Here is a 22,859-nt window from a genome sequence, read left to right on the forward strand (position 1 = left end):
AATTGGTTTGCCAAATTTCGTTCTGGTGATTTTTCACTCAAAGATGAAAAACGCTCTGGTCGTCCAGTTGAAGTTGATGACACCCTAATCAAAGCAATAATCAATTCGGACTGTCACAGTACAACACGTGAGATTGCAGAGAAGCTTCATGTATCACATACATGCATTGAAAATCACTTAAAACAACTTGGCTATGTTCAAAAACTCGATACATGGGTTCCTCACGAACTGAAAGAATCACAGTTAACGCAACGCATTAGCAGCTGCGATTTGCTAAAGAAACGTAATGAAAATGATCCATTTTTAAAACGACTGATAACTGGCGATGAAAAATGGGTTGTTTACAACAATATCAAGTGGAAAAGATCGTGGAGCAGGCCAGGTGAACCAACTCAAACAACATCAAAAGCTGATATTCATCAAAAGAAGGTTTTGTTATCAGTTTGGTGGGATTACAAAGGAATTGTCTACTTTGAACTCTTACCACCCAACCGAACGATCAATTCTGATGTCTACATTGAACAACTAACGAAATTAAACAATGCAGTTGAAGAAAAGCGGCCCGAATGGACAAATCGAAAAGGTGTTGTATTCCATCATGACAATGCAAGGCCACACACATCTTTGGTCACTCGGCAAAAATTAATGGAGCTTGGTTGGGATGTTTTGCCACATCCACCATATAGTCCTGACCTTGCACCATCTGATTACTTTTTGTTTCGATCTTTACAAAACTCCTTGAATGGTAAAAATTTCAATAATGATGATGATGTCAAATCGTACCTGATTCAGTTTTTTGCTAATAAAAACCAGAAGTTTTTTGAATGTGGGATTATGATGCTGCCTGAAAGATGGCAAAAGGTCATTGATCAAAATGGGCAATACATTACAGAATAAAGTTATTTAGTTCCATGAAAAAATTGTCTTTTTCTTTAAAAAATCCGCAATTACGTAGTTGCCGACCCAATATAATGGTTGGTGATAATGAGTGACTTCAGTCCTGTCTGTTTATATTATGGAAGTAAAGCAAAGTAGAGATACTTTACCAGTAAAATGACCTAATAATATAGGAAATAAGTTTTTGTAACACAACTATGTATGTATGGTAAAAATGTACCTGAAATATTATTCAAATAATTAATGAGTACATATTAGCCAAGTGCTTCCTGCTAAGAGGGAAAAAACTTAAAACTTACTTGCAGAAGCATCCCAAAATTTTATTGATCCATCTGCATGACTAGATGAAAAACAAGTTAGCATTAATTAAAGTATATTAAATTTAAAAAATCATTCTAAAAGTATAAAACTTGAGTTATTGTTAAAATTCAATTTAAAAATACTGTTTCAATGAAAACTAGAGTACACTAAATCATTTCTAAGCTCAAGACAATGGTTTACATTTAAAACAATACATTAAAATCTAAATTTAAGAAAGAACAATCATTACTTAGATTTTACTCTGAGAAGATTTTGTGTGTAATAAGAGAGCAATGAAAATGGATCTGTAGGAAAAAATATTTTTTAATATAAACTTTTTACACTCAATAAAAAAGATAGTTGGGGCAATTTTGATTATGTTAAAATAATTTTGAAATGAATAGCATACTGAAATTAAAGTTTCAAATTGTAAAAATCAAATTCTTAAACCTAACTATATTTTTATCATTATATGGTAATAAATAATAAGAATTCTATAAGAACTTACCAAGAATAGAAAATAGGATAAAATACTTCCCAACACATTTTATGAGGTCAGTTTTATCCTGATACCAAAACCAGTAAAAACATTGCAAGAAAATTACAAATTAATATTCCTCAAACATGGGCATAAAAACTGTCAACAAAATATTGGCAAACCAAATGAAGGAATAAATAGAAAGGATTATACATCATAAGTAGGTGGGATTTAATCCCAGGAATGCAAAGCCAGTGAAACATTAAAAAAAAAATCATATTGTAATTCATCATACTAAAAGATTTAAAAACCCCCACACATGATCATCTCAATAAACGCAGAAAAAGCATTTGACAAAAATTACCATTCATTCATGAAAAACAAACAAAAACAAAACAAAACATACAACCCTCAACAAACTAGGAACAGGAAACTTCTTCAACCTGCTAAAGAGCATCTAGGAACAACCTTCAAATCCCACATATAAATGAAATCATATGGTATCTGTCTTTGTCTGTCTGACTTATTTCACTTAAGAGAATATTCTCCAGGTCCATCCATATTGCAAATGGCAAGATTTTATTCTTTTTTATGGCTGAGTAATATCCCATTGCATATATGTGCCAAATCTTTATTCATTCATCTATTGATAGACACCCAGGTTGCTCCCATATCTTGGCTATCCTAATATATAAAAACACCGGGTCCATCACATCTGCAAGGACCAAAAGGCTCGACCATTCATCAGGCTATGCAGGAAGCAAGTGAGTGGGCTGAACTGCTGACCTCTGAGAGAGAGAGAGAGAGAGAGAGAGAGAGAGAGAGAGAGAGAGAGAGAGGTGGGGCTGATCAGCAGTGGTAGCAGCTGCTGGCAAGGCCTGGATAGAGAAACATGGTGATCAGATCCATTTCTCTCTCCCTTGCCAGCAGCCAAGCCTCTCTCTCTCTCCCAGAGGTCAGCAGTTCAGCCACTGGCAGCAGCCTGAGGCAGCTGCTGATTAGCCCCACCTCTATGATCAGACCTGGAGATAGGCCTAGAGATGCTCACTGGCATAGAAACAAACCAATCAGAACCAAATCTGGGTGAATTGCAAGGAGCCAATGGTTGCCTAGGAGGCGGAGCTTTTGATGCTGACTGGCAAAGAAACTGACCAATCAGAACCAAATCTGTGTGAATTGTGAGGAGCCAATGGCTGCCTAGGAGGCGGAGCTTTTGACACTGACTGGCATGGAAACTGAACCAAATTGGCCAGCAAAGGGGGGCAGTTGCAGGAGACCAGGCTTGCAGGGGAGGGCAGGTGGGGGTGACCAGGACAGCAGGGGAAGGGCAGTTGGGGCTATCTGGCTGGCATGGGAACAATTAGGTGTTAACCAGGCCAGCAGGGGAGCAGTCAGGGGGTGATCAGGCTGGCAGTTAGGAGCCAGCAGTCCCGGATTGTGAGAGGGATGTCTGACTGCCAGTTTAGACCCAATCCCTGTGGGCCTCTAGTTATAAATAATGCTGCTATGAACACAGGGGTGCTATATATCTTTTCAAATTGATTTCATTTTCTTTAAATACCCAGAAATGGAATTCCAGAACCATACAGTAATTCTAGCTTTAATTTTCTGAAGAATCTGCATTCTATTGTTCACATTAGCTCACTAATTTAAATTCCCACCAAAAAGTACACAAGGATTCCTTTTTCTCAATGTCTCAATATGAGGTGATATCTTATTGTAGTTTGGATTTACATTTGTCTGATGATTAGTAATGCTGAGCATCTTTTCATGTGTCTGTGGGCCATCTGTAAGTCTTCTTTGGAGAAATGTCCATTTGGATCCTCTTCCCATTTTTTAATTGGATTTTTTAAATGTTTAATTCTATGTGTTCTTCACATACTTTTGATATTAACCCCATATCAGACATAGTATTTTTCATCCACTTTTTTTCTTCTGACTCTATAATTTCATATTAGCTATTTTCTAGTTCACCGATTCTTCTGATTAAGTCTGAAGTTGATCCCTTCTAGTACATTTTTCAATTCAATTATTGTGTTCTTGCGCTCCAAACTTTTTTTATTCTTTTTATAGTTTCTCTTTGTTTATATTCTCATTTCACTCATGCCTCATTTTTTAAAATTTCATCTAGCTGTTTATCTGTGTTCTCTTGTAGTGCACTGAGATTTATAAATATAATTATTTTGAATTATTTGTAAGTTAATTCACAGATCCCTACTTCTTTTTTTATTATTGTTAATCCTTACCTGAGGATATTTTCCCACTGCTTTTAGATAAAGTGGAAGTGAGGGAGAGAGGGGAGAGAAGACAGGGGAGAGGAGAGAAGGAGGGAAGGAGGAAGAGAGCGAGGGAGGGACATTAAAACATCAGTGTGAGGGAGACATATCAATTGGTTGCCTCCTGCATGTGCCCCACTGGGGCCCGGAAATGAACCTATAACCCAGGTACTACCCTTGATCAGGAATCAAATCCAATGCCTTTCAGTGTTGGGGCTAATGCTCTAACCACTAAGAAACACTAGCCAGACCACAGATCTCTCTTTCTTGAGGATCAGTTTCTGTGTGTTTATTTTCTCCCTTGATGAGGCACATCTCCCTTTTTCTTTGTTGGGAATTTGTCGTTTGAAAATATAGTCTCCTCTTATAAACTGGTTTTGTACAGGAGAAGAAATTTACCAATCAGCTTAGATAGAAATATTTGGGATTCTCAAATCTTTAATGGGAATGGGTCTTCTATGGACTTGTGTTTATATAATTTCCCAACTAGAGAAGTTTGCTGGTTTTCTTCAGGAGTTTATAGTATTATGCTCTCTCTGTTATCTACAGTATTGCAAGTTTGGGGGGGGGGAATTCAACAAACACTGAGTTCCTCTTTGCTCTCTGCACCTCCCAGGGACCCAAGTTCCATCAGTACTCAGATTCAGGTGAGACAGAAACTAATCTCTTGGGGGAAAAAAAAACCCTGAAAAGCAAGAATATTGGGTATATATTCTACTTCTCTTTTTCCTTCTGATGAGAGAAGGTGCAAGCTAGGCTTTCCTCCTAAACACAAGCTGTACCAATTTTGTGGAGAAGCTTAGTTGAAATAAAGTTCAGTAGCTATCTTAACCCATTTCAATGTAGTTGAACTTGGCTTTGAATTTGCCTGGGCACTACAACTTTTTACTTGTTTCTCAAGTTTTCATAAAAACTTTTGAACCATATACTGTTATGTCAGTGTCTACATGAAGAAATAAGGCCTAGGGCTATCCTGGCATCTTACTGATGTCACTCTCCATAATTATTTTATGGAGTATTTTTTTCAATTCCTTTTCTCTCAACCTGACCATACTGTTATATTTGAAGTGAATGTATTGTAAATAGCATGAAGTGGGATCATAATTTTTTTTTTGATATTGCCATATGTTTTTTGTTTTTAAATTTCTTTATTTTTTAAGGTATTACATATGTGTCCTTATTCCCCCATTACCTCCTACCTCCATTCATGCTCCCACCCCCTTTTGTCTGTGTTCATTGACTAGGCTTATATGCATGCATATAAGTCCTTTAGTTGATCTCTCCCCCTTACCCTTACTGTCCCCTACCTTCCCTGAGGTTTGACATTCTGATTGATGTTTCTCTGTCTCTGGATCTATTTTTATTCACTAGTTTATGTTGTTCAATATATTCCACAAATGAGTGAGATCATGTGATATTTATATTTCTCTGCCTGGCTTATTTCACTTAGTATATCTATGTTGTTGCAAAGGTAAGAACTTCATTTTTACTGCAGTGTAGTATTCCATTGTGTAGATGTACCACAGTTTTTTAAACCACTCATCTGCTGATGGGCACTTAGGCTGTTCCCAAATTTTAGCTATGGTGAATTATGTTGCTATGAACATAGGGGTGCATATATCCTTTCTGGTTTGTGTTTCTAGTTTCTTTTGGGATATATTCCTAGGTAGGATCACTGGGTCAAATGGGAGTTCTATTTTTATTTTTTTGAGGTAACTCCACACTGTACTCCACGGTGGCTTTACCAGTCTGCAATCTCACCAGCAGTGAATGAGGGTTTCTTTTTTTCCCCCCCGCATCCTCGCTAGCACTTGTCATTTATTGACTTGATAATAGCCATTCTGACAAGTGTGAGATGGTACCGTATTTTTGCTTTGATTTGCATCTCTCTGATGATTAGTGACTTGAACAGGTTTTTATATGACTCTTGGCCTTCCTTCTGTCTTCTTTCAAAAAGTGTCTATTTAGATCAGTTGCCTTTTTATGATTGGGTTGTTTATCTTCTTTTTGTTAAGCTGCTTTTTCTTAAGTTCCCTGTAAATGTTGGAGATTAAACCCTTATCATTGATATCATTGGCAAATATGTTCTCCCATGCATTGGGCTTTCTTATTGTTTTATTGATTGTTTCTTTTGCTGTGCAAAAGCTTTTTATTTTGATGTAGTCCCATTTGTTTATTTTCTCTTTAGTTTCCATTGCCCTAGGAGTAGTATCAATGAAGAAATTGCTTTGGCATATGTCAGATTTTTCTGCCTATGGATTCCTATAGTATTTTTATAGTTTCTCATAGTATGTTTAAGTCCTTGATCCATTTTGAGTTTATTTTTGTGTATGGTGTAAGTTGGTGGTCTAGTTTCATTTTTTTGCATGTATCTGTCCAATTTTCCCAACACCATTTTTTGAAGGGACTGTCTTGACTCTGGATCATAATTTTTAATCCTCTCTGCCAATCTGTGAATTTGAATTGGTGTATTTAGAGCATTTAAACTTGAACTTCATGGGTTTTTTTTTCTGCCTGCCTATGGGTTAACTGAATTATTTTAGTCATCCATTTTGGTGTGTCAGTGTTTTTCAGTGTATCTATTTGCACTGGTTTGTTTTTAATGGTTGCTTAAAGTAAAACAACTTACCACAATCAACTGGTGTCATATTACCATTTCCAAGGGAGTATAAAACCCCCACCTTCCTTTACAATACATTACCATTTCCTATTTATACTTGTCTTAAAAATTTCCCCTCTATATATGTAGAATTACATCAGACAATGTAACTATAATGTTTATTCAACCATGAAATACAATTTTTAAAAGTCAAGAGAAAAAAAAGCCCATTATTTTTGCTTACTGTGTTTTTCCTTGACATTCCAGGCTTCCTTCTTTTATCATTTGCTTTCTGCTTAGAGAACTTCCAGTTGCTACTCTTTTAGGATAGGTCTTATGCTGACAAACTCTGTTTCCTTCTGAGAAACTGTTGATATTTCCTTCCTTCCTGAATGATAATTTGCTGGGTATAACATTTTGGGTTGCCAGTTTTTTTCTAGCAGCACTTGAAATTTAGTTTTCCTTCTGGCCTCTACAGTTTCTGATAAGAAATTCACCATCATTCATAGGGTGAGACTACAGGATTTTGCCCTATAGTCATTTCTCTTTTGCTGTTTTCATTTTTTTTTTTCTTCTTAGTGTAATGTTCATAGGTTTGACTATGATGTGACTTGTGGGTTTCTTGTGATTTATTCAGTTTCTGGAATTTATACGTTCATGTCTTCTGCCAAATTTGGAAAGATTTCAGTAATCATTTTCTTACATACATTTTTTAGTCCTGTTCTCTCCTTATTCACTGAATTTCCACTGACACAAAAGTAGAAGATATGGGGCTCATTATTGCTTGGCAGTGGTGAAAATTCTGGCCCCCCCACATGACTCCTGTAACCCCACAGATGATGGGTTTCATCACCTCCAAGCAGAGTTAAAAGTCCCAGATTCCTACTCAGCCTTAGTTCAGTGTCAGAAAATGATACTCCTCTCAGGAGGAAACTGAAGCACCTTTTTACAGCCTAATGAGGTTGAAAATCTAGGCTCCCCAGTCTGTTTTGCTTGAGTGAGTTGGGGTGACAATTAGCTGAAGTAGAGGGATTATTTTCTAAGAATTTTCTGTATCAATAAACTGCCCCTTTGCTCATCCATGGCTATAGAGAACTAGCTTTTGTTGGTGTTTGATTTTTTGTGTGACCATTGGCAGATCTAGGTTGCCAGATTCTTCAGCTCCAATTCTGGAATACATAAGGCAAAAGGAAAACCCAGGAAACTTACCACCTTGTCATTCCGTAGAACTTGGGAGCCTTGCCAGTCTGACTTTACAGCCTTTCCAGTCATATTATGTTTGTTTAATATATAATATTCAGGGTATTTAGTTGAATTTAGTGGGAAGAATAGGGAAAAGTACATCTACTCTACTATCCCATTAGCAGAACACCTTATTATCTTTTAAATCTCATCTTTATCTGTTGCTATGTCTCTGTTTTCATTCTGAATATTAGAGCATTTAGTAGGCTGCTATAGAAAATGGTAACATTTCTGGTGTTATAAATTTTGAAACATACTTTATGTAACTACCTGATGAGACATAGAACAATGACTTTGGCAAGAACCAAGAGATGTTGTTAAGGGCCATTCTAAAGCTAATAATCTGATTTCCAAAGAAATTCTTCCTTGACTAGTCTCTTGTAATTTTTCTTTTTTTTTTTTACTTTCTCTTACCCTTACAATCTACACTTAATTATTTTTGTTGTATATCTATGATTTCAGTGGTTTCATTCTATCTTCCACCAATGTTATAATCTTTGGATAGCATTTGTGTCTTATATTTTTATTTTACTTGAACAGTCAATCTGCCTAGAGCATAATTATGAGAAATTGTAAAAATTCAATCAAATATATTTGATAATAAATTGATAAATTTAAAAATCACATCCCACTTACCCAGTAATAATAATTTCTGGATATGTCTGTGTCCCAAGGTTCCAAGCTCCTCCAGTGATTGGCCACTCCTAAACATATTATCCAGGAAAAATTTATGTTCACTTTTAAAATTTGAATAACTTCTACATTTTAAATGAAAATACTTTAAAATAAAATATTTTCTTATAAGTCAGTAGCTATAAAGTAATGGAGGATGAAGTATGTAGCTACCTTTAATTCTCTCAACCAAATGTGTAATTCCAAGTGTATAATTCCATCACCTTTAAAAATGTTGATTTTAACAAAGATTAAAAAGTCAAATAAGGTTTTTCAATCATAAAAATATAGTGTTGTTATATTTTCCACATAATCTGTATACTGCCAAACTATTCTGGTGCCATTTAACACGGAATACAATGTAAATTGTGCCCTCCTTGAGTTGTCCACCCCCTAAGCCTTGTACAAATAATAGAAAATATAATAGGTGGTCTACTATAATTGTAAGTATTTGAATCCTGTAGATGAAATTCCAAAGTTATTTAACAAATGGCTTTTGATAATTATGTCTTATTAATCACTGACTGATAAAAAATGATTAACTAGGAAGAGCAGACTTACATTTCTTAAAACATAACCCTTCACCTAAAATAACTAAGTTATATCTTATAATCCAAATCAGTTCTTTTAAATATATCATATATATATATGATAGATAAGTATATATAAAATATAATATATTTATATTCCTATAAGTATAAAGCTATGTAGCATTTAGGAAATTTGAATTCCAGAGGTTATGTCTTTTACTGATTCCAGCTTATAATCTCAAGAAAAATTTTCAAGTCTTTTATGAAAAGTCTGAAAACAATATAACAAAAAAATGTGATCACATGATATGAATATGAATACAAGACAATTTATTTTTGTTACTTTTACCTTATTACTGTATCCTTGTTTTTTATGCTTGACTCCTATAGCATAGAGTACTAGTATCAAATCTGGTGGGCAATCAGCAAAGTAGGCTGTGCACGTAACTGGTGACTCATGTATGTCCATGGAATATGGATTTTCAAAGATTGGAAAGCTAATAGATAAACACAATATATTAAGTGCATTTTTCAATGACAAAAATTAAAATAACTTTTATAAAACACCCTAAAATATTCTATATTTTAATTATGTATTTCACTTAATTATTTTTTAAGCATCACAAAATAAGAATCATATAATAACAATGATTTTTAAGTACTTATCCATAAAATGAAATATAAATATTGGTAGAATTTTACTTGAATAATGAATTTTCTTTCATAATTCAAAAATTCCACAGTAATATTATTTTTATCTAAATATTTATATAACATACTTATAAGTATGAAAATATCTTCTTAGTAAGTTTGACATGTTTTTCAAAGGAGGTAATATTTAAGTGAGTTTTTGTTTTTGTATTTTTTTTGCAAGAGTAATTGAAAGATATGCATGATTATAGCATGTTTAAGATAATTTCCTATGCAAACTAGAAAACATAGTGATAATGCAGACTTATGGATTCAGTAAATTCTATATCCTCAAGTCTACTATAATTTTAAAAGGCATATAAGTTTAATAGGACCAAATTAAATTATAATTCTTATAGCCACAATATATTGTGCAGCTCTTATGTACCAGATGTACCAGGCACTGCAGTAGAAGGAACCAAATATTATTCTACGTTCCATCTATTCCAGGTTATTCCAGGTTTGTGTAATCATGTTAGTTCTGATATAATGTGTAGTTGGGGGCTATTAAAAATAATTTCCCAGCCCTAGTTGGATAGAGCATCAGACTGTGGAGTAAAGGGTCCGAGGTTCAATTCTGGCCAAGGGCACATGCCCAGGTTGCGGGCTTGATCCCCAGTAGGGGGCATGCAGGAGGCAATCAATCAATGATTCTCTCTCATAATTGATGTTTCTATCTCTCTTCCTTCCTCTCTGAAATCAATGAAAATATATTTAAAAATAAAAATAATTTCCTCCCCTCACTGTTAAGAACTTAATAAATAACTTAGTTCAATCTTCAGAGAATATAGTGTGTGTGTGTGTGTGTGTGTGTGTGTGTGTGTGTACTTGCTACAGAAAGGAATAGCAGTATATGCAAAATCAGGTGAGAAGAAACAAGCTGTGTTTAAAAAATGGCAAGTAGGTTAAACTGCATGGATCAGCGATCCCCCCTTTCAGAGTAGAATTTATCAATATTTCTTAGATGAAAGAACTGAAATAAACTAAATGGATCTACAACTTGGCATCTGATAATAGTAAGTGGTTGCCATGATAGACTTCTGACAAGGTGAACAATATTGTAAAAATGTTTGCATTAAATATTTTAGTATATTGGTAAAGAGCATAGAAAAAGATACTTAAGAAAGAAATAACAATTAAATATGTATTATAGGAATTTAGATGTAAAAGTGTAAATTGGTTGCTATGGAAATGTAAACAAAGCTACAAATCCAAGAAACCAAGAAAAGAAAAAAATTTGTAAGCCCTAATGTTTGCTTTTATATAGAAGATTAAATATGGGGATGGAAGGAAGGAAGGAAGAAAGGAAGAAAGGAAGGAGCTCAGAAATTCCAACCAAGACGGCAGAGAAGATGGAAGCTGCACTCATGTCCTCCCATTACCACCTATAATAACTAAACTATAGTATTATCAACCTGAATTACCATCTGAAAATTAGGAGAATTTAAGTCATATAAGATATATAAAAGATGACACATAGAGACTGGTAGAAGGGGAAGAGACACAAAATGAACCAGCCTGCTCCTACATGTAACAATTGAGGATCCAGAGGGATATCCCCCCTGAGGAATGAGGAGTTTCAGTCCCCCACCAGGCTGCCCAGTCTGGACACCAGTGCCAGGAAGAGGAGCTCACATATCATCTGGGAGTGCAAATCAGCCAGGCTCCCATCCCCCACAAGTACTCATGACAGGATAGATGGATCTAGAAGTTATTTATTATGCTAAGTGAAACTAGTCATACAGAGAAAGACAAAAACCATATGACTGCTCTTATAAGTGGAATCTAAAGGAAAAAAAGAACAAACAAAACAGAAACATATTCCTAGATACAGAGAACAAAATATTGATTGACAGATAGGAAGGGATTAAAGGGATGGGTTAAAACAGTGAAGGGATTTAGTACAAACTGGTAGTTATAAAATAGTGATAAGGATGTAAAATTCAGTATAGGAAATATAGTTATTATTATTATTATAATAATCATGTATGGTATAATGTGTACTAGAAATATTGGAGGGAACATTTTGTAAAGTATATGATTATCTAATCACTATGCTGTACACTAAAAATAATACAAATGCTATTGAAAATAAAGTGTAACTGAAAAATTAAACTTGTAAAATATATTTAATTAAAAAAATAAAAATATAGTGTGGAATTAAAAAAAAGAAAAAAATGGTGTCTCGGTTTCTAGAAAAGATGGTGAAGTATGTAAATAAAGTATTCACCTCCTCTCATGACCACATCAAAATAACAACTAAACTACAGAACAACCCATCATGGAGACCCACCTGAAGTCTAACTGAACAGAAGTCCTATAAATAAGGATATATAAAAGAAACCACGTTGAGTCCGGTATCAGGGAAGAAGAAGTGGAAAGGACTGGCCCCACACCTATGTGTGGCAGTCCAAAATCAGCAGGAATATCTGGGCTCAAAGATCCTCCCTTGGAAGCAGGAAGTCCAAACTCACCATCAGGCTCCCCAGCCCAGGGTTCCACAACCAGGAAGAGAAGCTCCCATAACTTCTGGCTCTGAAAACCAGCAGAGATTGTGGCTGAGTGAGTTAGAGGGCCCCTGGAGTCACAGGCATTCTTCTTACAGGACCTAAACACAAACTTATTGTTGATGGATTCAATTACTCTGAACTCGAAAGATGCCAGGAACATACAGGGAGGAATTGAATTGTCTTGCTTCAGGGCAAGAGCTAGAGTGGAAACTTTCCCCCCCAGATAAAAGTACAGTACTGACATTGCTTCTTTTCTAAGTTCTTCCCATGTGGGTGCAGCTGGGCACCATATGAATCTCCTTCAACCTGGCTAATACTGCCCCTACCTTACTGATTCCATTAGCTATACAGCACCCAACTTCTGAACCCATCCAAATAACTTCCAGTGACTTTTCCATACAAATGGCCTATAGCAACTCATGCTGTGGAATTTCCTAAAATCTCTCAAAGGTTCACAATCCCAAACAAGCATCCTGTGCCCTTTAGGTGCTCTGTACCTTTTTCTTAGCAGTCCCAAGCTCACCACTAGCAACAGCTTGCCTCATTTCACACTTTAGCCTCTCCCAGGCACTTTCAAGTCCAGCACAAGTGACATCCACCTGCAGATCATTTTGAAGATAATATCAAGTGGCCCTGGGTATGGCACAGGCAGCAGAGACCTTGGCCTGCATTTCCCAAGAGGCCATAGGAGCAATACACCAAGTGATCAGCTTCAAACCACCCAACCACCTCCACAAATGATACACTCAAAGGAAAGACTGAGCAGCAAAGCAAATTTTACTCCATAGGGTAAGCCTTTGTGTGACATCTCCTCTAGTGTAGTCACAGCCAGTCTTCACAATCAATCAGCCTGAAGGTCAATCCTTACCATTGATGTGCCAACTGTAATCAAGGCTCAACTATAACAGGACACACACAACCCAAATAAGGGTATACTCCTGGAACACTGACTCAGGTGAACTATGCCACTACACCCCATAGGATACCTACTACATAAGGCCACTCTACAAAGACTGGTAAGTGTAGCAGCTCTACCTAATACATAAAAACAAATACAGAGAGGCAGCCAAAATAGGAAAACAAAGAAACATGTCCCAAGTGAAAGAACAGAACAAAAGTCCAAAAAAAAAAAAAAAAGAAAAAAAAAGAACTATACCCAATGGAGAAGAGAAAGCTGTAAGATTCAGAGTTCAAAATACTGGTTAGAAGGATGCTCAAAGATCTCAGTGAAAACTTCAACAAATATAAAGGAAACATAAAAATGGAAAAAGAAAACATAAAAAGTACCAGTCATAAATGAAGAATACATTGGAGGGAATCAACAGATTAGATGAAGCAGAGAATTGAACCTACAATTTAGAAGATGAAGTAACAGAAAACACCAAATCAGAACAGCAAAAAGAATAAAGAATACAAAAATATGAAGACTGTTTTAGGGGTCTGTGGGACAACATCAAACATTCCAACATTCACATCATGTGGATACCAGAAGGAGAAGAGAGAGAACAGGAAGTGAAAACCTATTTAAAGAAATAATAATGAAAAAAATTCCCTAATCTCGTCAAGGAAATAGACATACAAGCCCAGAAAGCACAGAGAGTCCCAACCAAGATGAACCCAAAGAGGCCCACACTAAGTTACAACTTAATTAGAATGCTAAAGTTTAAAGACAAAGAGAAAATCTTAAAATCAGCAAGAGAAAAGCAGTTACTTACTTATAAAGGAGCTCCTTTAAGACTGACAGCTAATTTTTCAACAGAATATTTGCAGGCCAGAAGAGATTGGTGTGATATATTTAAAGAGGTGAAAAGCAAGGACCTACAACCAAGATTACTACCCAGCAAAGTTATTATTTAGGATCAAAGGAGAGATGAAGAGCTTCCCAAAAAGAAAAAAACTAAAAGAGTTCATTATCACCAAACCAGTATTACAAGAAACATTGAAGAGTCTTCTTTAAGAATAAAAAAATAAAAATATTAATAATAAAAGGGCAATAACAATATATCTCTCAATAATTACTTTAATTGAAAATTGATGAAATGCTCCAATCAAAAGACATAGGGTGATTGAAAGTAAAGGGATGGAAAAATATATTTCACAATATAAAAACAAAAAAAGTAAAAGATCTAGGGTAGCATTACCGGTACTTATACTTGATTAAATAAACTGTAAAATAAAGACTTTAACAAGAGACAAAGAAAGGCCCAATAATTCCACTTCTGGGTATTTATCTGAGAAAACTCAACACACTAATTTAAAAAGTTATATTTATCTATATGTTCACTGTAGCACTATTTATAATATACAAGATATGGAAGCAATCTAAGTGTCCATCAAGAGATGAATGGATAAAGAAGTTGTGGCACATATGCACTGAGTGGCCAGATTATTATGACTACCCCATCAGTATTTTGTTGGGCCACCTTTTGCCTTCAATATTGTGGCAATTCTTATTGGCGCTGACTCCACAAGATGTTGAAAGGTGATGCGAGGAATCTGACACCATGCCTGTTAGCACTATCCAGTTCTGTGAAATTTGATGGTTGTGGAACAAGCTGCCTGATGGCTCTTTTAACTTCGTCCCACAAATGCTTAATTAGATTGAGATATGGTGATTGTGGGGGTCACCTAAGTATGGTAAAGTCTCCCTCATGTTCTTGAAACCACTCCTGCACAATATGAGCACAGTGGCATGGTGCATTGTCTTGTTGGAAGAAGCCATCTCCATTGGGATATGCCACCAACATGATAGGATGAACTTGATCAGCAACAATACTTAGGTATGTTATGCTATTCAGACATTGTTCCACATGAATTAAAGGGCCCAAATCATGCCATGAAAACATGCCCCCAAAAATTACATTGCCCCCACCAGCTCGAAGGGTTGTACTCATGCATGTGTGGTGCATGCTTTCATGCTGTTTCTGCAAAATTCTCACTCTGCCATTTGCATGATGCAACTGGAAATGTGATTCATTGGACCATATGACTTTTTTCCAATGCTCAACTGTCCAATCCTTGTGTTCCCATGTGAATTGAAAACGTTTTATCTTGGTAACTGCAGACAGCAAAGGTGTGCAAACAGGCCTTTGGCTTCCATATTCCATATGATGCAGTGTACAGCTAACTTACCTACAAATGTCAGGTGATCATAATAATCTGACCACTCAGTGTATATGCAATGGAATATTACCGAGTCATAAAAAATGAAATATTGTCATCTGCAACAACATGGATAGATCTAGAGGATATTGTGCTGAGTGAAATAAATCAGAGAAAGTTAAATGCCATATAATATCACTTATATGTGAATTATAAAAAAAACAACAAGTTGACAAAGTTATAATTACGGAGAACATTTTGATGGTTGCCAAATATTGTAGTAGGACGGTCGGGGAATTCGGGAGAAAGGAGAAGAGATTAATACAGTACAAATTGATAATTACAAAGCAGTCATGAGGATGTAAAATATACTAGGTGTACCGGTCAATAATGGGGATTTTGTAATAAAAGAAAACACGATTATTTCAAGAGAAACATCAAAAATGCTTTATTCAAAGTAATGTCTATTGCTAGCTACACACTACCCCCATCTTTCAGGTAATTTGTGGATACTGTCTCAATAGAACTTTTCTTATTTTGAGGCAAACCATTCAGAGAACCAATTTTCTACTTCTTCATAAGTTTTGAAGTGCTGTTCAGAAAGTTCGCATGCCATCAATCGGATCAAGTGGTAATATAAAGGAGTAAGGTTTGGTGAATATGGTGAGTGGTTATTACTTCCTAGGAAAGACCATTTAACATGTCTTTAACTGGTTTTGAAGTGTGTGATGGTGTGTTATCATGAAGCAAAATTACATTGCCATGTCTTCTGGCCCATTCTGGTCATTTTGCAACCAAATCGTGGTTCAAATTGATTATTTGTTGTTGGTAGAGATCAGTGACCTGGTTATAGAAGCACATAATACACCATACCTTCCTGATCCCACCAATCGCAGAACATTGTCTTCTTTCCGAAGCAATTTGGCCTTGCAGTCGATGTTGATGGTTGACCTGGATCAACCCATGATTTTGTGCATTTGGGATTCTCAAAATAAATCCACTTTGCATCACCAGTCACAATTCAAAGCAAAAAAGACTTTCTTTCATGCCATTGAAGCAACATTTTACTGATGACTTTTTGTTTTTCCATTTGCTTTTTGTTCAATTGATGTGGTACTCATTTTTCTTCCTTTAAAATATTTCTCATTGCTTGAAAATGATCAGAAATTGTTTGCTAAGCAACGTTTAATCTTTCTGCAAGTTGTTTTTGAGTTTGACATCTTCATCCAATAATGCTTGTAATTGTTGGTCTTCAAACTTTTTTTGGTTGACTTGGACATTCTTTGTCTTTCACATAGAAATCAATACTTTTAAAGCATTTATGATAAACCAGTGTTCACAAGTATCTTGAGATGAAGCATGTTCACCATAAGCTTCCCAAAGTACACAATGAGCTGATCTTTTCTTCAAAATAATGAATTGAAACTTCCTGCAAATGCTCTTTTTTTGCATGAAATTTGATGTTTTTAAACATAAAAATATATATGATGTTAACACATTCAGAAAATTTGACATATGAAGTTTTGAAGCTTGCTGTCAATACAACAAAATAGCATACATATCAAATTGCATATATATCAAACATATGTGTAACTCTGTCTACTAAAAAAATCTGCATTATTTACTGGTACACCTGGTAGTATAAGAAATATAAGCAATAATATTTTAATAACTACATATGATGTCAGATGTGCACTAGATTTATCAGGATAATCACCTAGTAAGTTATATAAATGTCTAATCACTATGTCATACACCTGAGACTAGTATTATATGTCAACTCTAATTGAAAAATAAAAAGTTATTTTTAAAAATAGAAAGAGTCCAAATCTGAAAATTGATGTTAACATTAAACATGGCTGAAAGCTAAGAATTTTGAAGGGAAAAGAATATATTAAATTTTTGATGTTAAAATTCTTGTAATAGACAATGAAATGGAAATCTCACATAGATTTTAAAACATAGTGCTGAAAAAGATGAAATGTTAAATAAAAACTTGCAAACAAAATATAAGTTCACATACATATAAAAGGTAATGAAAAGCATAAAAATAAATGTATAAAAATGGTAACTTTTGTTATGTGTCTCTTATCACATAAATTTTACAACAGAGATTGACCTAAGATGCCTACTATGGAATTGGAAACCACCCAACTCCCAACCCCCTGCCTACAGAATCTAAGCAGGAGGTTGCTAACCCAGAACACTATAGTAAACATCCTTTATAGAACAGATGGGTGCTCTAATTTTTAAAAAATGATAAAAGCAAAATTTGGCAAGTAAACCTTTGGCTGATTTCTTAGTTTGTTATTGTTAAAGACTTCTAAGCTCTGTATAACCATATTAAGTTATCTAGTAATTTAATGCCTGTCTGTGGCTACTGATCTTTAAGGATGATATTGAGACTATAGGGGAAGATGAGAAAAACAAACAAGAAGGATGATGGCTAAGTACATGAAACAAACAGCAGAGACAAGTGACCTCAAATGCTAGAGATAGGGCTGTGCTTTATTGGAGAGTCTTTTGATGACTACAGTGATGATGTATATGGAGCTTTTATTAATGTTAGAGCTAACAGTGATAAAACAGAAATATGGACTACTAATGTGAAAACAGAGAAACTGTTACACATAGAGGGAGAGTAAGAAAGATGTAATTGGTTATCAGTCCCATGAAGTCACAGTTATTAAGAGGGCTCCACCAGTAAAAATAGGTTTGTTGTTTAAGAAGATACCTTCTGAGTGTTCTCATAAGAGACTGCATCAAGCTATTGAGATTTGAGAGCTGAACCAAAACCTCCTCAAAAGCACAGTTGACTGCATTTAAATTTCCATGTAAATGTTGCTAAGATATTAGAGACGTCTCATTTGCCTTTGTCATACTCCATGTGGAGACAAAGCCCCGTCTTCACTTTGAAGCCCAATGTCTGGCAGGAGACAGTCGTTAAACTAATAAGAAATGGAAAATTTAATCTTTGTCAAAAGCTATGAAGAAGATAAATATGGGAACTATGAAACTCCTTAATAGGATACTTGACCAAATTATATAGATAAAGAGGTTTTTCACTGAGAAAATGATATCTGATTAGAGACTTATAAATAAGACATTAATAATGAGAATAAGAAAGAGATTGTTCCATGCAGAGGATTGAGAAATATACAAAAGTTCCACATATATAAGAAGCTAAATGAAGCCCTTGCTGGTTTGGCTCAGTGGATAGAATTTAGACCTACAGACTGAAGGCTCCTGGGTTTGATTCTGGTCAAGGACACGTACCTTAGCTACAGTCTGGATCCTTGATCCCCCGCCCTGATCTGGGTGCGTGTGGGAGGCAACCACTCAATATGTCTCTCATGTTGATGTTTCTCTGTCTCCTTACCTTTCACTCTCTCTTTAAAAAAAGAAATCAATGGAAAAATATCCTCAGTGAGGATTAACAATAACAAACAAAATTAAACATGGGGGGATAAAGACACATATGTAATAACTTAATCAATAAACAAGAAGGGGGGAAAAAAGCAGCAGCAGCTAACTAAAGATTTGCTGGTCCAGAGCACAGAATGAGGGGAAATCAGTTTTATACTTAACATCATTTACAATGAATATATGTAGCAAGGAAGACAGAGTTTATCAATTTCAAGTGTATGTTTTATTGTCCATTTTAAAGGAGTGGACAGCACCACTCTTACAGCAATATTTTCTATTTGTTCCCGTTGCCCACAACAACATGAGAAATTTTTTAAAAAGTAAAAGAGGACCTCCATCTCATCTGCCTCCAACATCCTATCCTACTCTTTTGTATTAACTGATAAAGTAGTCCAATAATACTTTTATCATGTACCATTTTCCTTTAGACTATCAGATGGCCACATAGTACACTGTACATTTTTTTTTTTTTCATAACAGCTGCTTTTGTTTAGGGAAATAGCAGGAATGTGATCCATTTTGTTTGTTCTTATTCTCTAAGCATTAGGTGCTGCCTTTAAAATCTCTTTGATGTTCTCTTCACTTTTCCAGTTTAGTTTTCATTATTGAACTTAATTACACTTCTGTGATTCTAGCAAAACAATAGTCCACATAAAAGAATATTTGCCATCTAAAAATACTAATGTCAATTATTTATAATGTCCTCCAGTATTCTAACTGTAATGAACAGATTTAAAATAGTTAGTGGTATTCTCAACATGCATAACTTACTTGCTTTGTGTCAAATCAACTACAATGAGATCTTTCTCCAGAAGTACTACGACTGCATAGGGTTCTTGAAATTCTACAAGTTAAAAAAAAAAAAAAGAAAAAGTTTTCATATTTCACATTCTATAAAATCACCAAACTTACACTTCCTTTATCTGCTGTACAAATGTTATTTAAATGATTTGAGAAGACCAAAATATGAGGCCAAGTAAGAAGTATGAAGAGTACTTTAAAAAACATATAGGTTGTATTTCTTAAATTTAATGTTTATGCCCATTACAGGGAACAAGAAAAAAAAAAAAGAGAGAGAGAAGTTGCATAGCATAGAGTTAAATATATCTTAAAAATAATAAGGTGGAGATAGATTATTTGAGTAGAGCAAGTCTGTCATCTCCCTCTCATAAACACTTATTCTTCTATAACCTTACATTTGATTTAATTTCCTGCCTGCAAGGAGATATACTAAAGAAATAGTAGTCTGCTTTTCCTGATCTATGATACATATTTATTTCCCTATGAGACCAACACTAATACTAAAAAAATTACTTTCTATTCAGTGTGATTTGACATGGTTTTAAAGATTGCCTACTATGTGCCAAATGGTATACACCTCAAAAAAGCAGAGAATCTAAGGATAGTCTAGGATTTTTCAAGTTCTTAAAATTCAACTTGTTCTTTCTCTATTCATCCCTTCTTTTCTTCAATATGTTCTAGAAACTTTGTAAGAACAAAGGATATATGGAGAATAAAGTTGACAAGGTCCATGTTCTCATGGAGTTTACACTCTAAGGATGTATACAAACCATGAACAAGTAATGTGATCTATAAAAAAATAACATGGACAATGATATAAGAAATTACTGTGGTTGGAGTGAGAGCACTAATTTAGTTGTAGTGGTCAGGGAAGACATTGCTTTTCATCTATAATAAAGAATAAGGGGCAGCCACAATTAAAGGGTTATTCTAAATTCAAAGAACAGGTTTTTACAAAAACATTTTACATACATGTTATTTGATTCTCAGTAGCTAGAGCAGATATCAATATTTTCCTATTTCATAGGGAAAATTGAGGTCCAAAATGGTTACAAGATTGGCAAAAGTTTACAAAGCTAGTGATAGAGCTGAAATTTTAACCCAGAATTCCTGACTCTAAATCCCATCCTGCTTTCATTATACCAGCAGTTTCTACTGGCCAGTTTAGTATTTAATCCTAAATTGAACAATCACATGGCAGTAATTTTGTCCACAGTATTCTAGTCTTGGATGGGAAACTGGAATAGATGGCTTTCACGGTCCTTCCAATCCTGCGAAGCTATAGAAACTATTCATAGATCATATGCTGTAAGAGAAAAACTAAACCAACACCCCTAAAACTCAGAAGGAGCGTGCCAATTTTTGGTGCCTATCTATGTGGCAGTAGGCAGTCACACTGCTTGCTACTCAAACTGTTCTTAAACTGAGGCTCTTTTCCCCTTCTGTCTTATTTCTGAAAAATTGTTTTTCAACATTGTTTCAATACTTCTGGGTTGTTTTTATTTTTTGTTTTGTTTTTCAATGGGAAGAACATTGAAATTTTATGCTACTAGTTTCTTCTTTTTCTTCTCCCCCCTCTTTAGGAAAATGACCTGTTGAAAAGCACAGATTATTTTTAGGAGACTACATAAGAATTTTAGTAATAGTGATTGCCTCTGAAAGGGTAGAGAGAGAAAATTTTCATTATATATTGTTATGTATTGAAGGGTATTTTTCTAACACTTTCATGTATTATTTTAATTAGAAATAGTTAATAAAGTACATTTATATTTTACTGAAAAAAGTTAAACTATTTCTTCTAACTTTGACCCAAAAAAAGCTCCATCTGCATTACCAATTCTCTGAAAAGCAGATATATACGTGGCTTAGAAGTTGATTAGACTTGGTTACAAAACATTTATAATTTATTTAATATTTCTAGAAATTGTCCTAAAATTTCTACTGATGTATAGAAATTTATATATAAACACACACATAGTGTTTGATTTTTGTAAGCACACATTTTGAGTTTTTATTACTGGCATAAACATCTTTCTCTAGGCTCTTTAATGGGGAGGAATTTTCATAAACTCAGTTTTTGGTCCTCTGTTCTTTCTTCCTTTCTTTATCATTCATTCTCATAACTTCAAAGAACATCTATATTCTGATGTTCATAAATAAATATTACAGGTATTTCCTATTCTCTAAATAACTCCATAATTAGACTTTCTTTCTCTCCTTCAAAAAACTATTACTAAGATGTAACCACTATTCTTAAAATTTGTTATCTTTGACTCATCTACCATGTCACTCCTAATTCAATTGTTGACCAAATTCAGTGCATTTTCCTCTTTCAATTCCTACAGGCAGTACTCTGTTTCATATCTTGACCATTTTAAAGCACTTATCACAAAGGCTTCCCAGCTGAAATCTGGAATTTTTTAGATTTCAGTGTCTGTCTTTCTTCAAACCCACAAACTCCTTTTGGGTAAATCATACTAAAAACACTGCTTTCTTTCATTTTAGTATTTCCTCCCAATTCCTCTGTAACTCCCTATTTTCAAATACCTCCAAAGGCTTTCAGTTATTTGTCTAAACTGACCTCATGCTTACCTCACAATTTCTAAAACATTTACTCAATATCCTTTTTTAAGATTTCAGTCATTCTTCAAAGCCTATCTAAATCCTCTTCCCATAAACCTTTGCATGAATAGTTCAGTCACCGACTACTTGAATAGCCTGAAATTAGTATAACTTAAAAACTTAAGATGTCATATTTTTTAAACTTGTCATAATTATCTTCCTCATCTGACCATATTTTATATAATTTGACACCAGAGATCAGTTTCATACTTCATCAGTATTCTCAAAAAGTTCTTACAGTATTGAGGCCATAGAAGCATCCCATAAATATTTGTTAACACAGGTAATTTATCTATCCCCAGGAATTCTAGAAATAAAGTGCCACTTTGATTGTCATCTCCCATTTAAAAAAACATGAAACCAAAGAATAAAACAAATTAATATGAATAATAAAACCCACAACTTATCTTCTTAGTTTATAAAGCACATTCACTTTAGCCTTCCAATAATCATTTGGAATCAGTATTATTATTCTCTTTCTACCAATGATAAATGAAACTCAAACATAAAGTGACTACTTATCCAAGGTCACGTAGCTAGGAAATGGCAGAGGTAAAATCACAAACCCAAATATTCTGCAAGTCTAAGTCTCCAAGTCCAGTGTGGGAATATCGATATGTGGGAATGTATGTATACTATGTTTTAATCATAAACTCATACTTCCTTTTTTTTATGTTTCACCCTTTTAAATGTTTAGATTTCATTATTAAAATA

At 34.6% G+C, this 22,859-nt stretch overlaps 1 protein-coding gene across 6 annotated transcripts in view; it reads right to left on the minus strand.

Moving 5' to 3' along the window:
* STXBP5L (syntaxin binding protein 5L) overlaps positions 1-22,859 on the minus strand; it is a 157,491-nt gene that overhangs the window by 66,782 nt on the left and 67,850 nt on the right. For all 6 annotated transcript variants that reach the window (XM_084871511.1, XM_084871510.1, XM_084871509.1 and 3 more), the window contains 4 exons: positions 19,494-19,566; positions 9,344-9,491; positions 8,429-8,496; positions 1,197-1,237 (listed from right to left, as the gene is read on the minus strand). In XM_084871511.1, coding sequence (XP_084727637.1) covers positions 1,197-1,237; positions 8,429-8,496; positions 9,344-9,491; positions 19,494-19,566 — 330 coding nt within the window. The remainder of the gene's footprint in view (positions 1-1,196; positions 1,238-8,428; positions 8,497-9,343; positions 9,492-19,493; positions 19,567-22,859) is intronic.

This window comes from Pipistrellus hanaki (assembly GCF_964339955.1).
Source record: "Pipistrellus hanaki genome assembly, chromosome: 2".
NCBI lineage: Eukaryota > Metazoa > Chordata > Mammalia > Chiroptera > Vespertilionidae > Pipistrellus > Pipistrellus hanaki.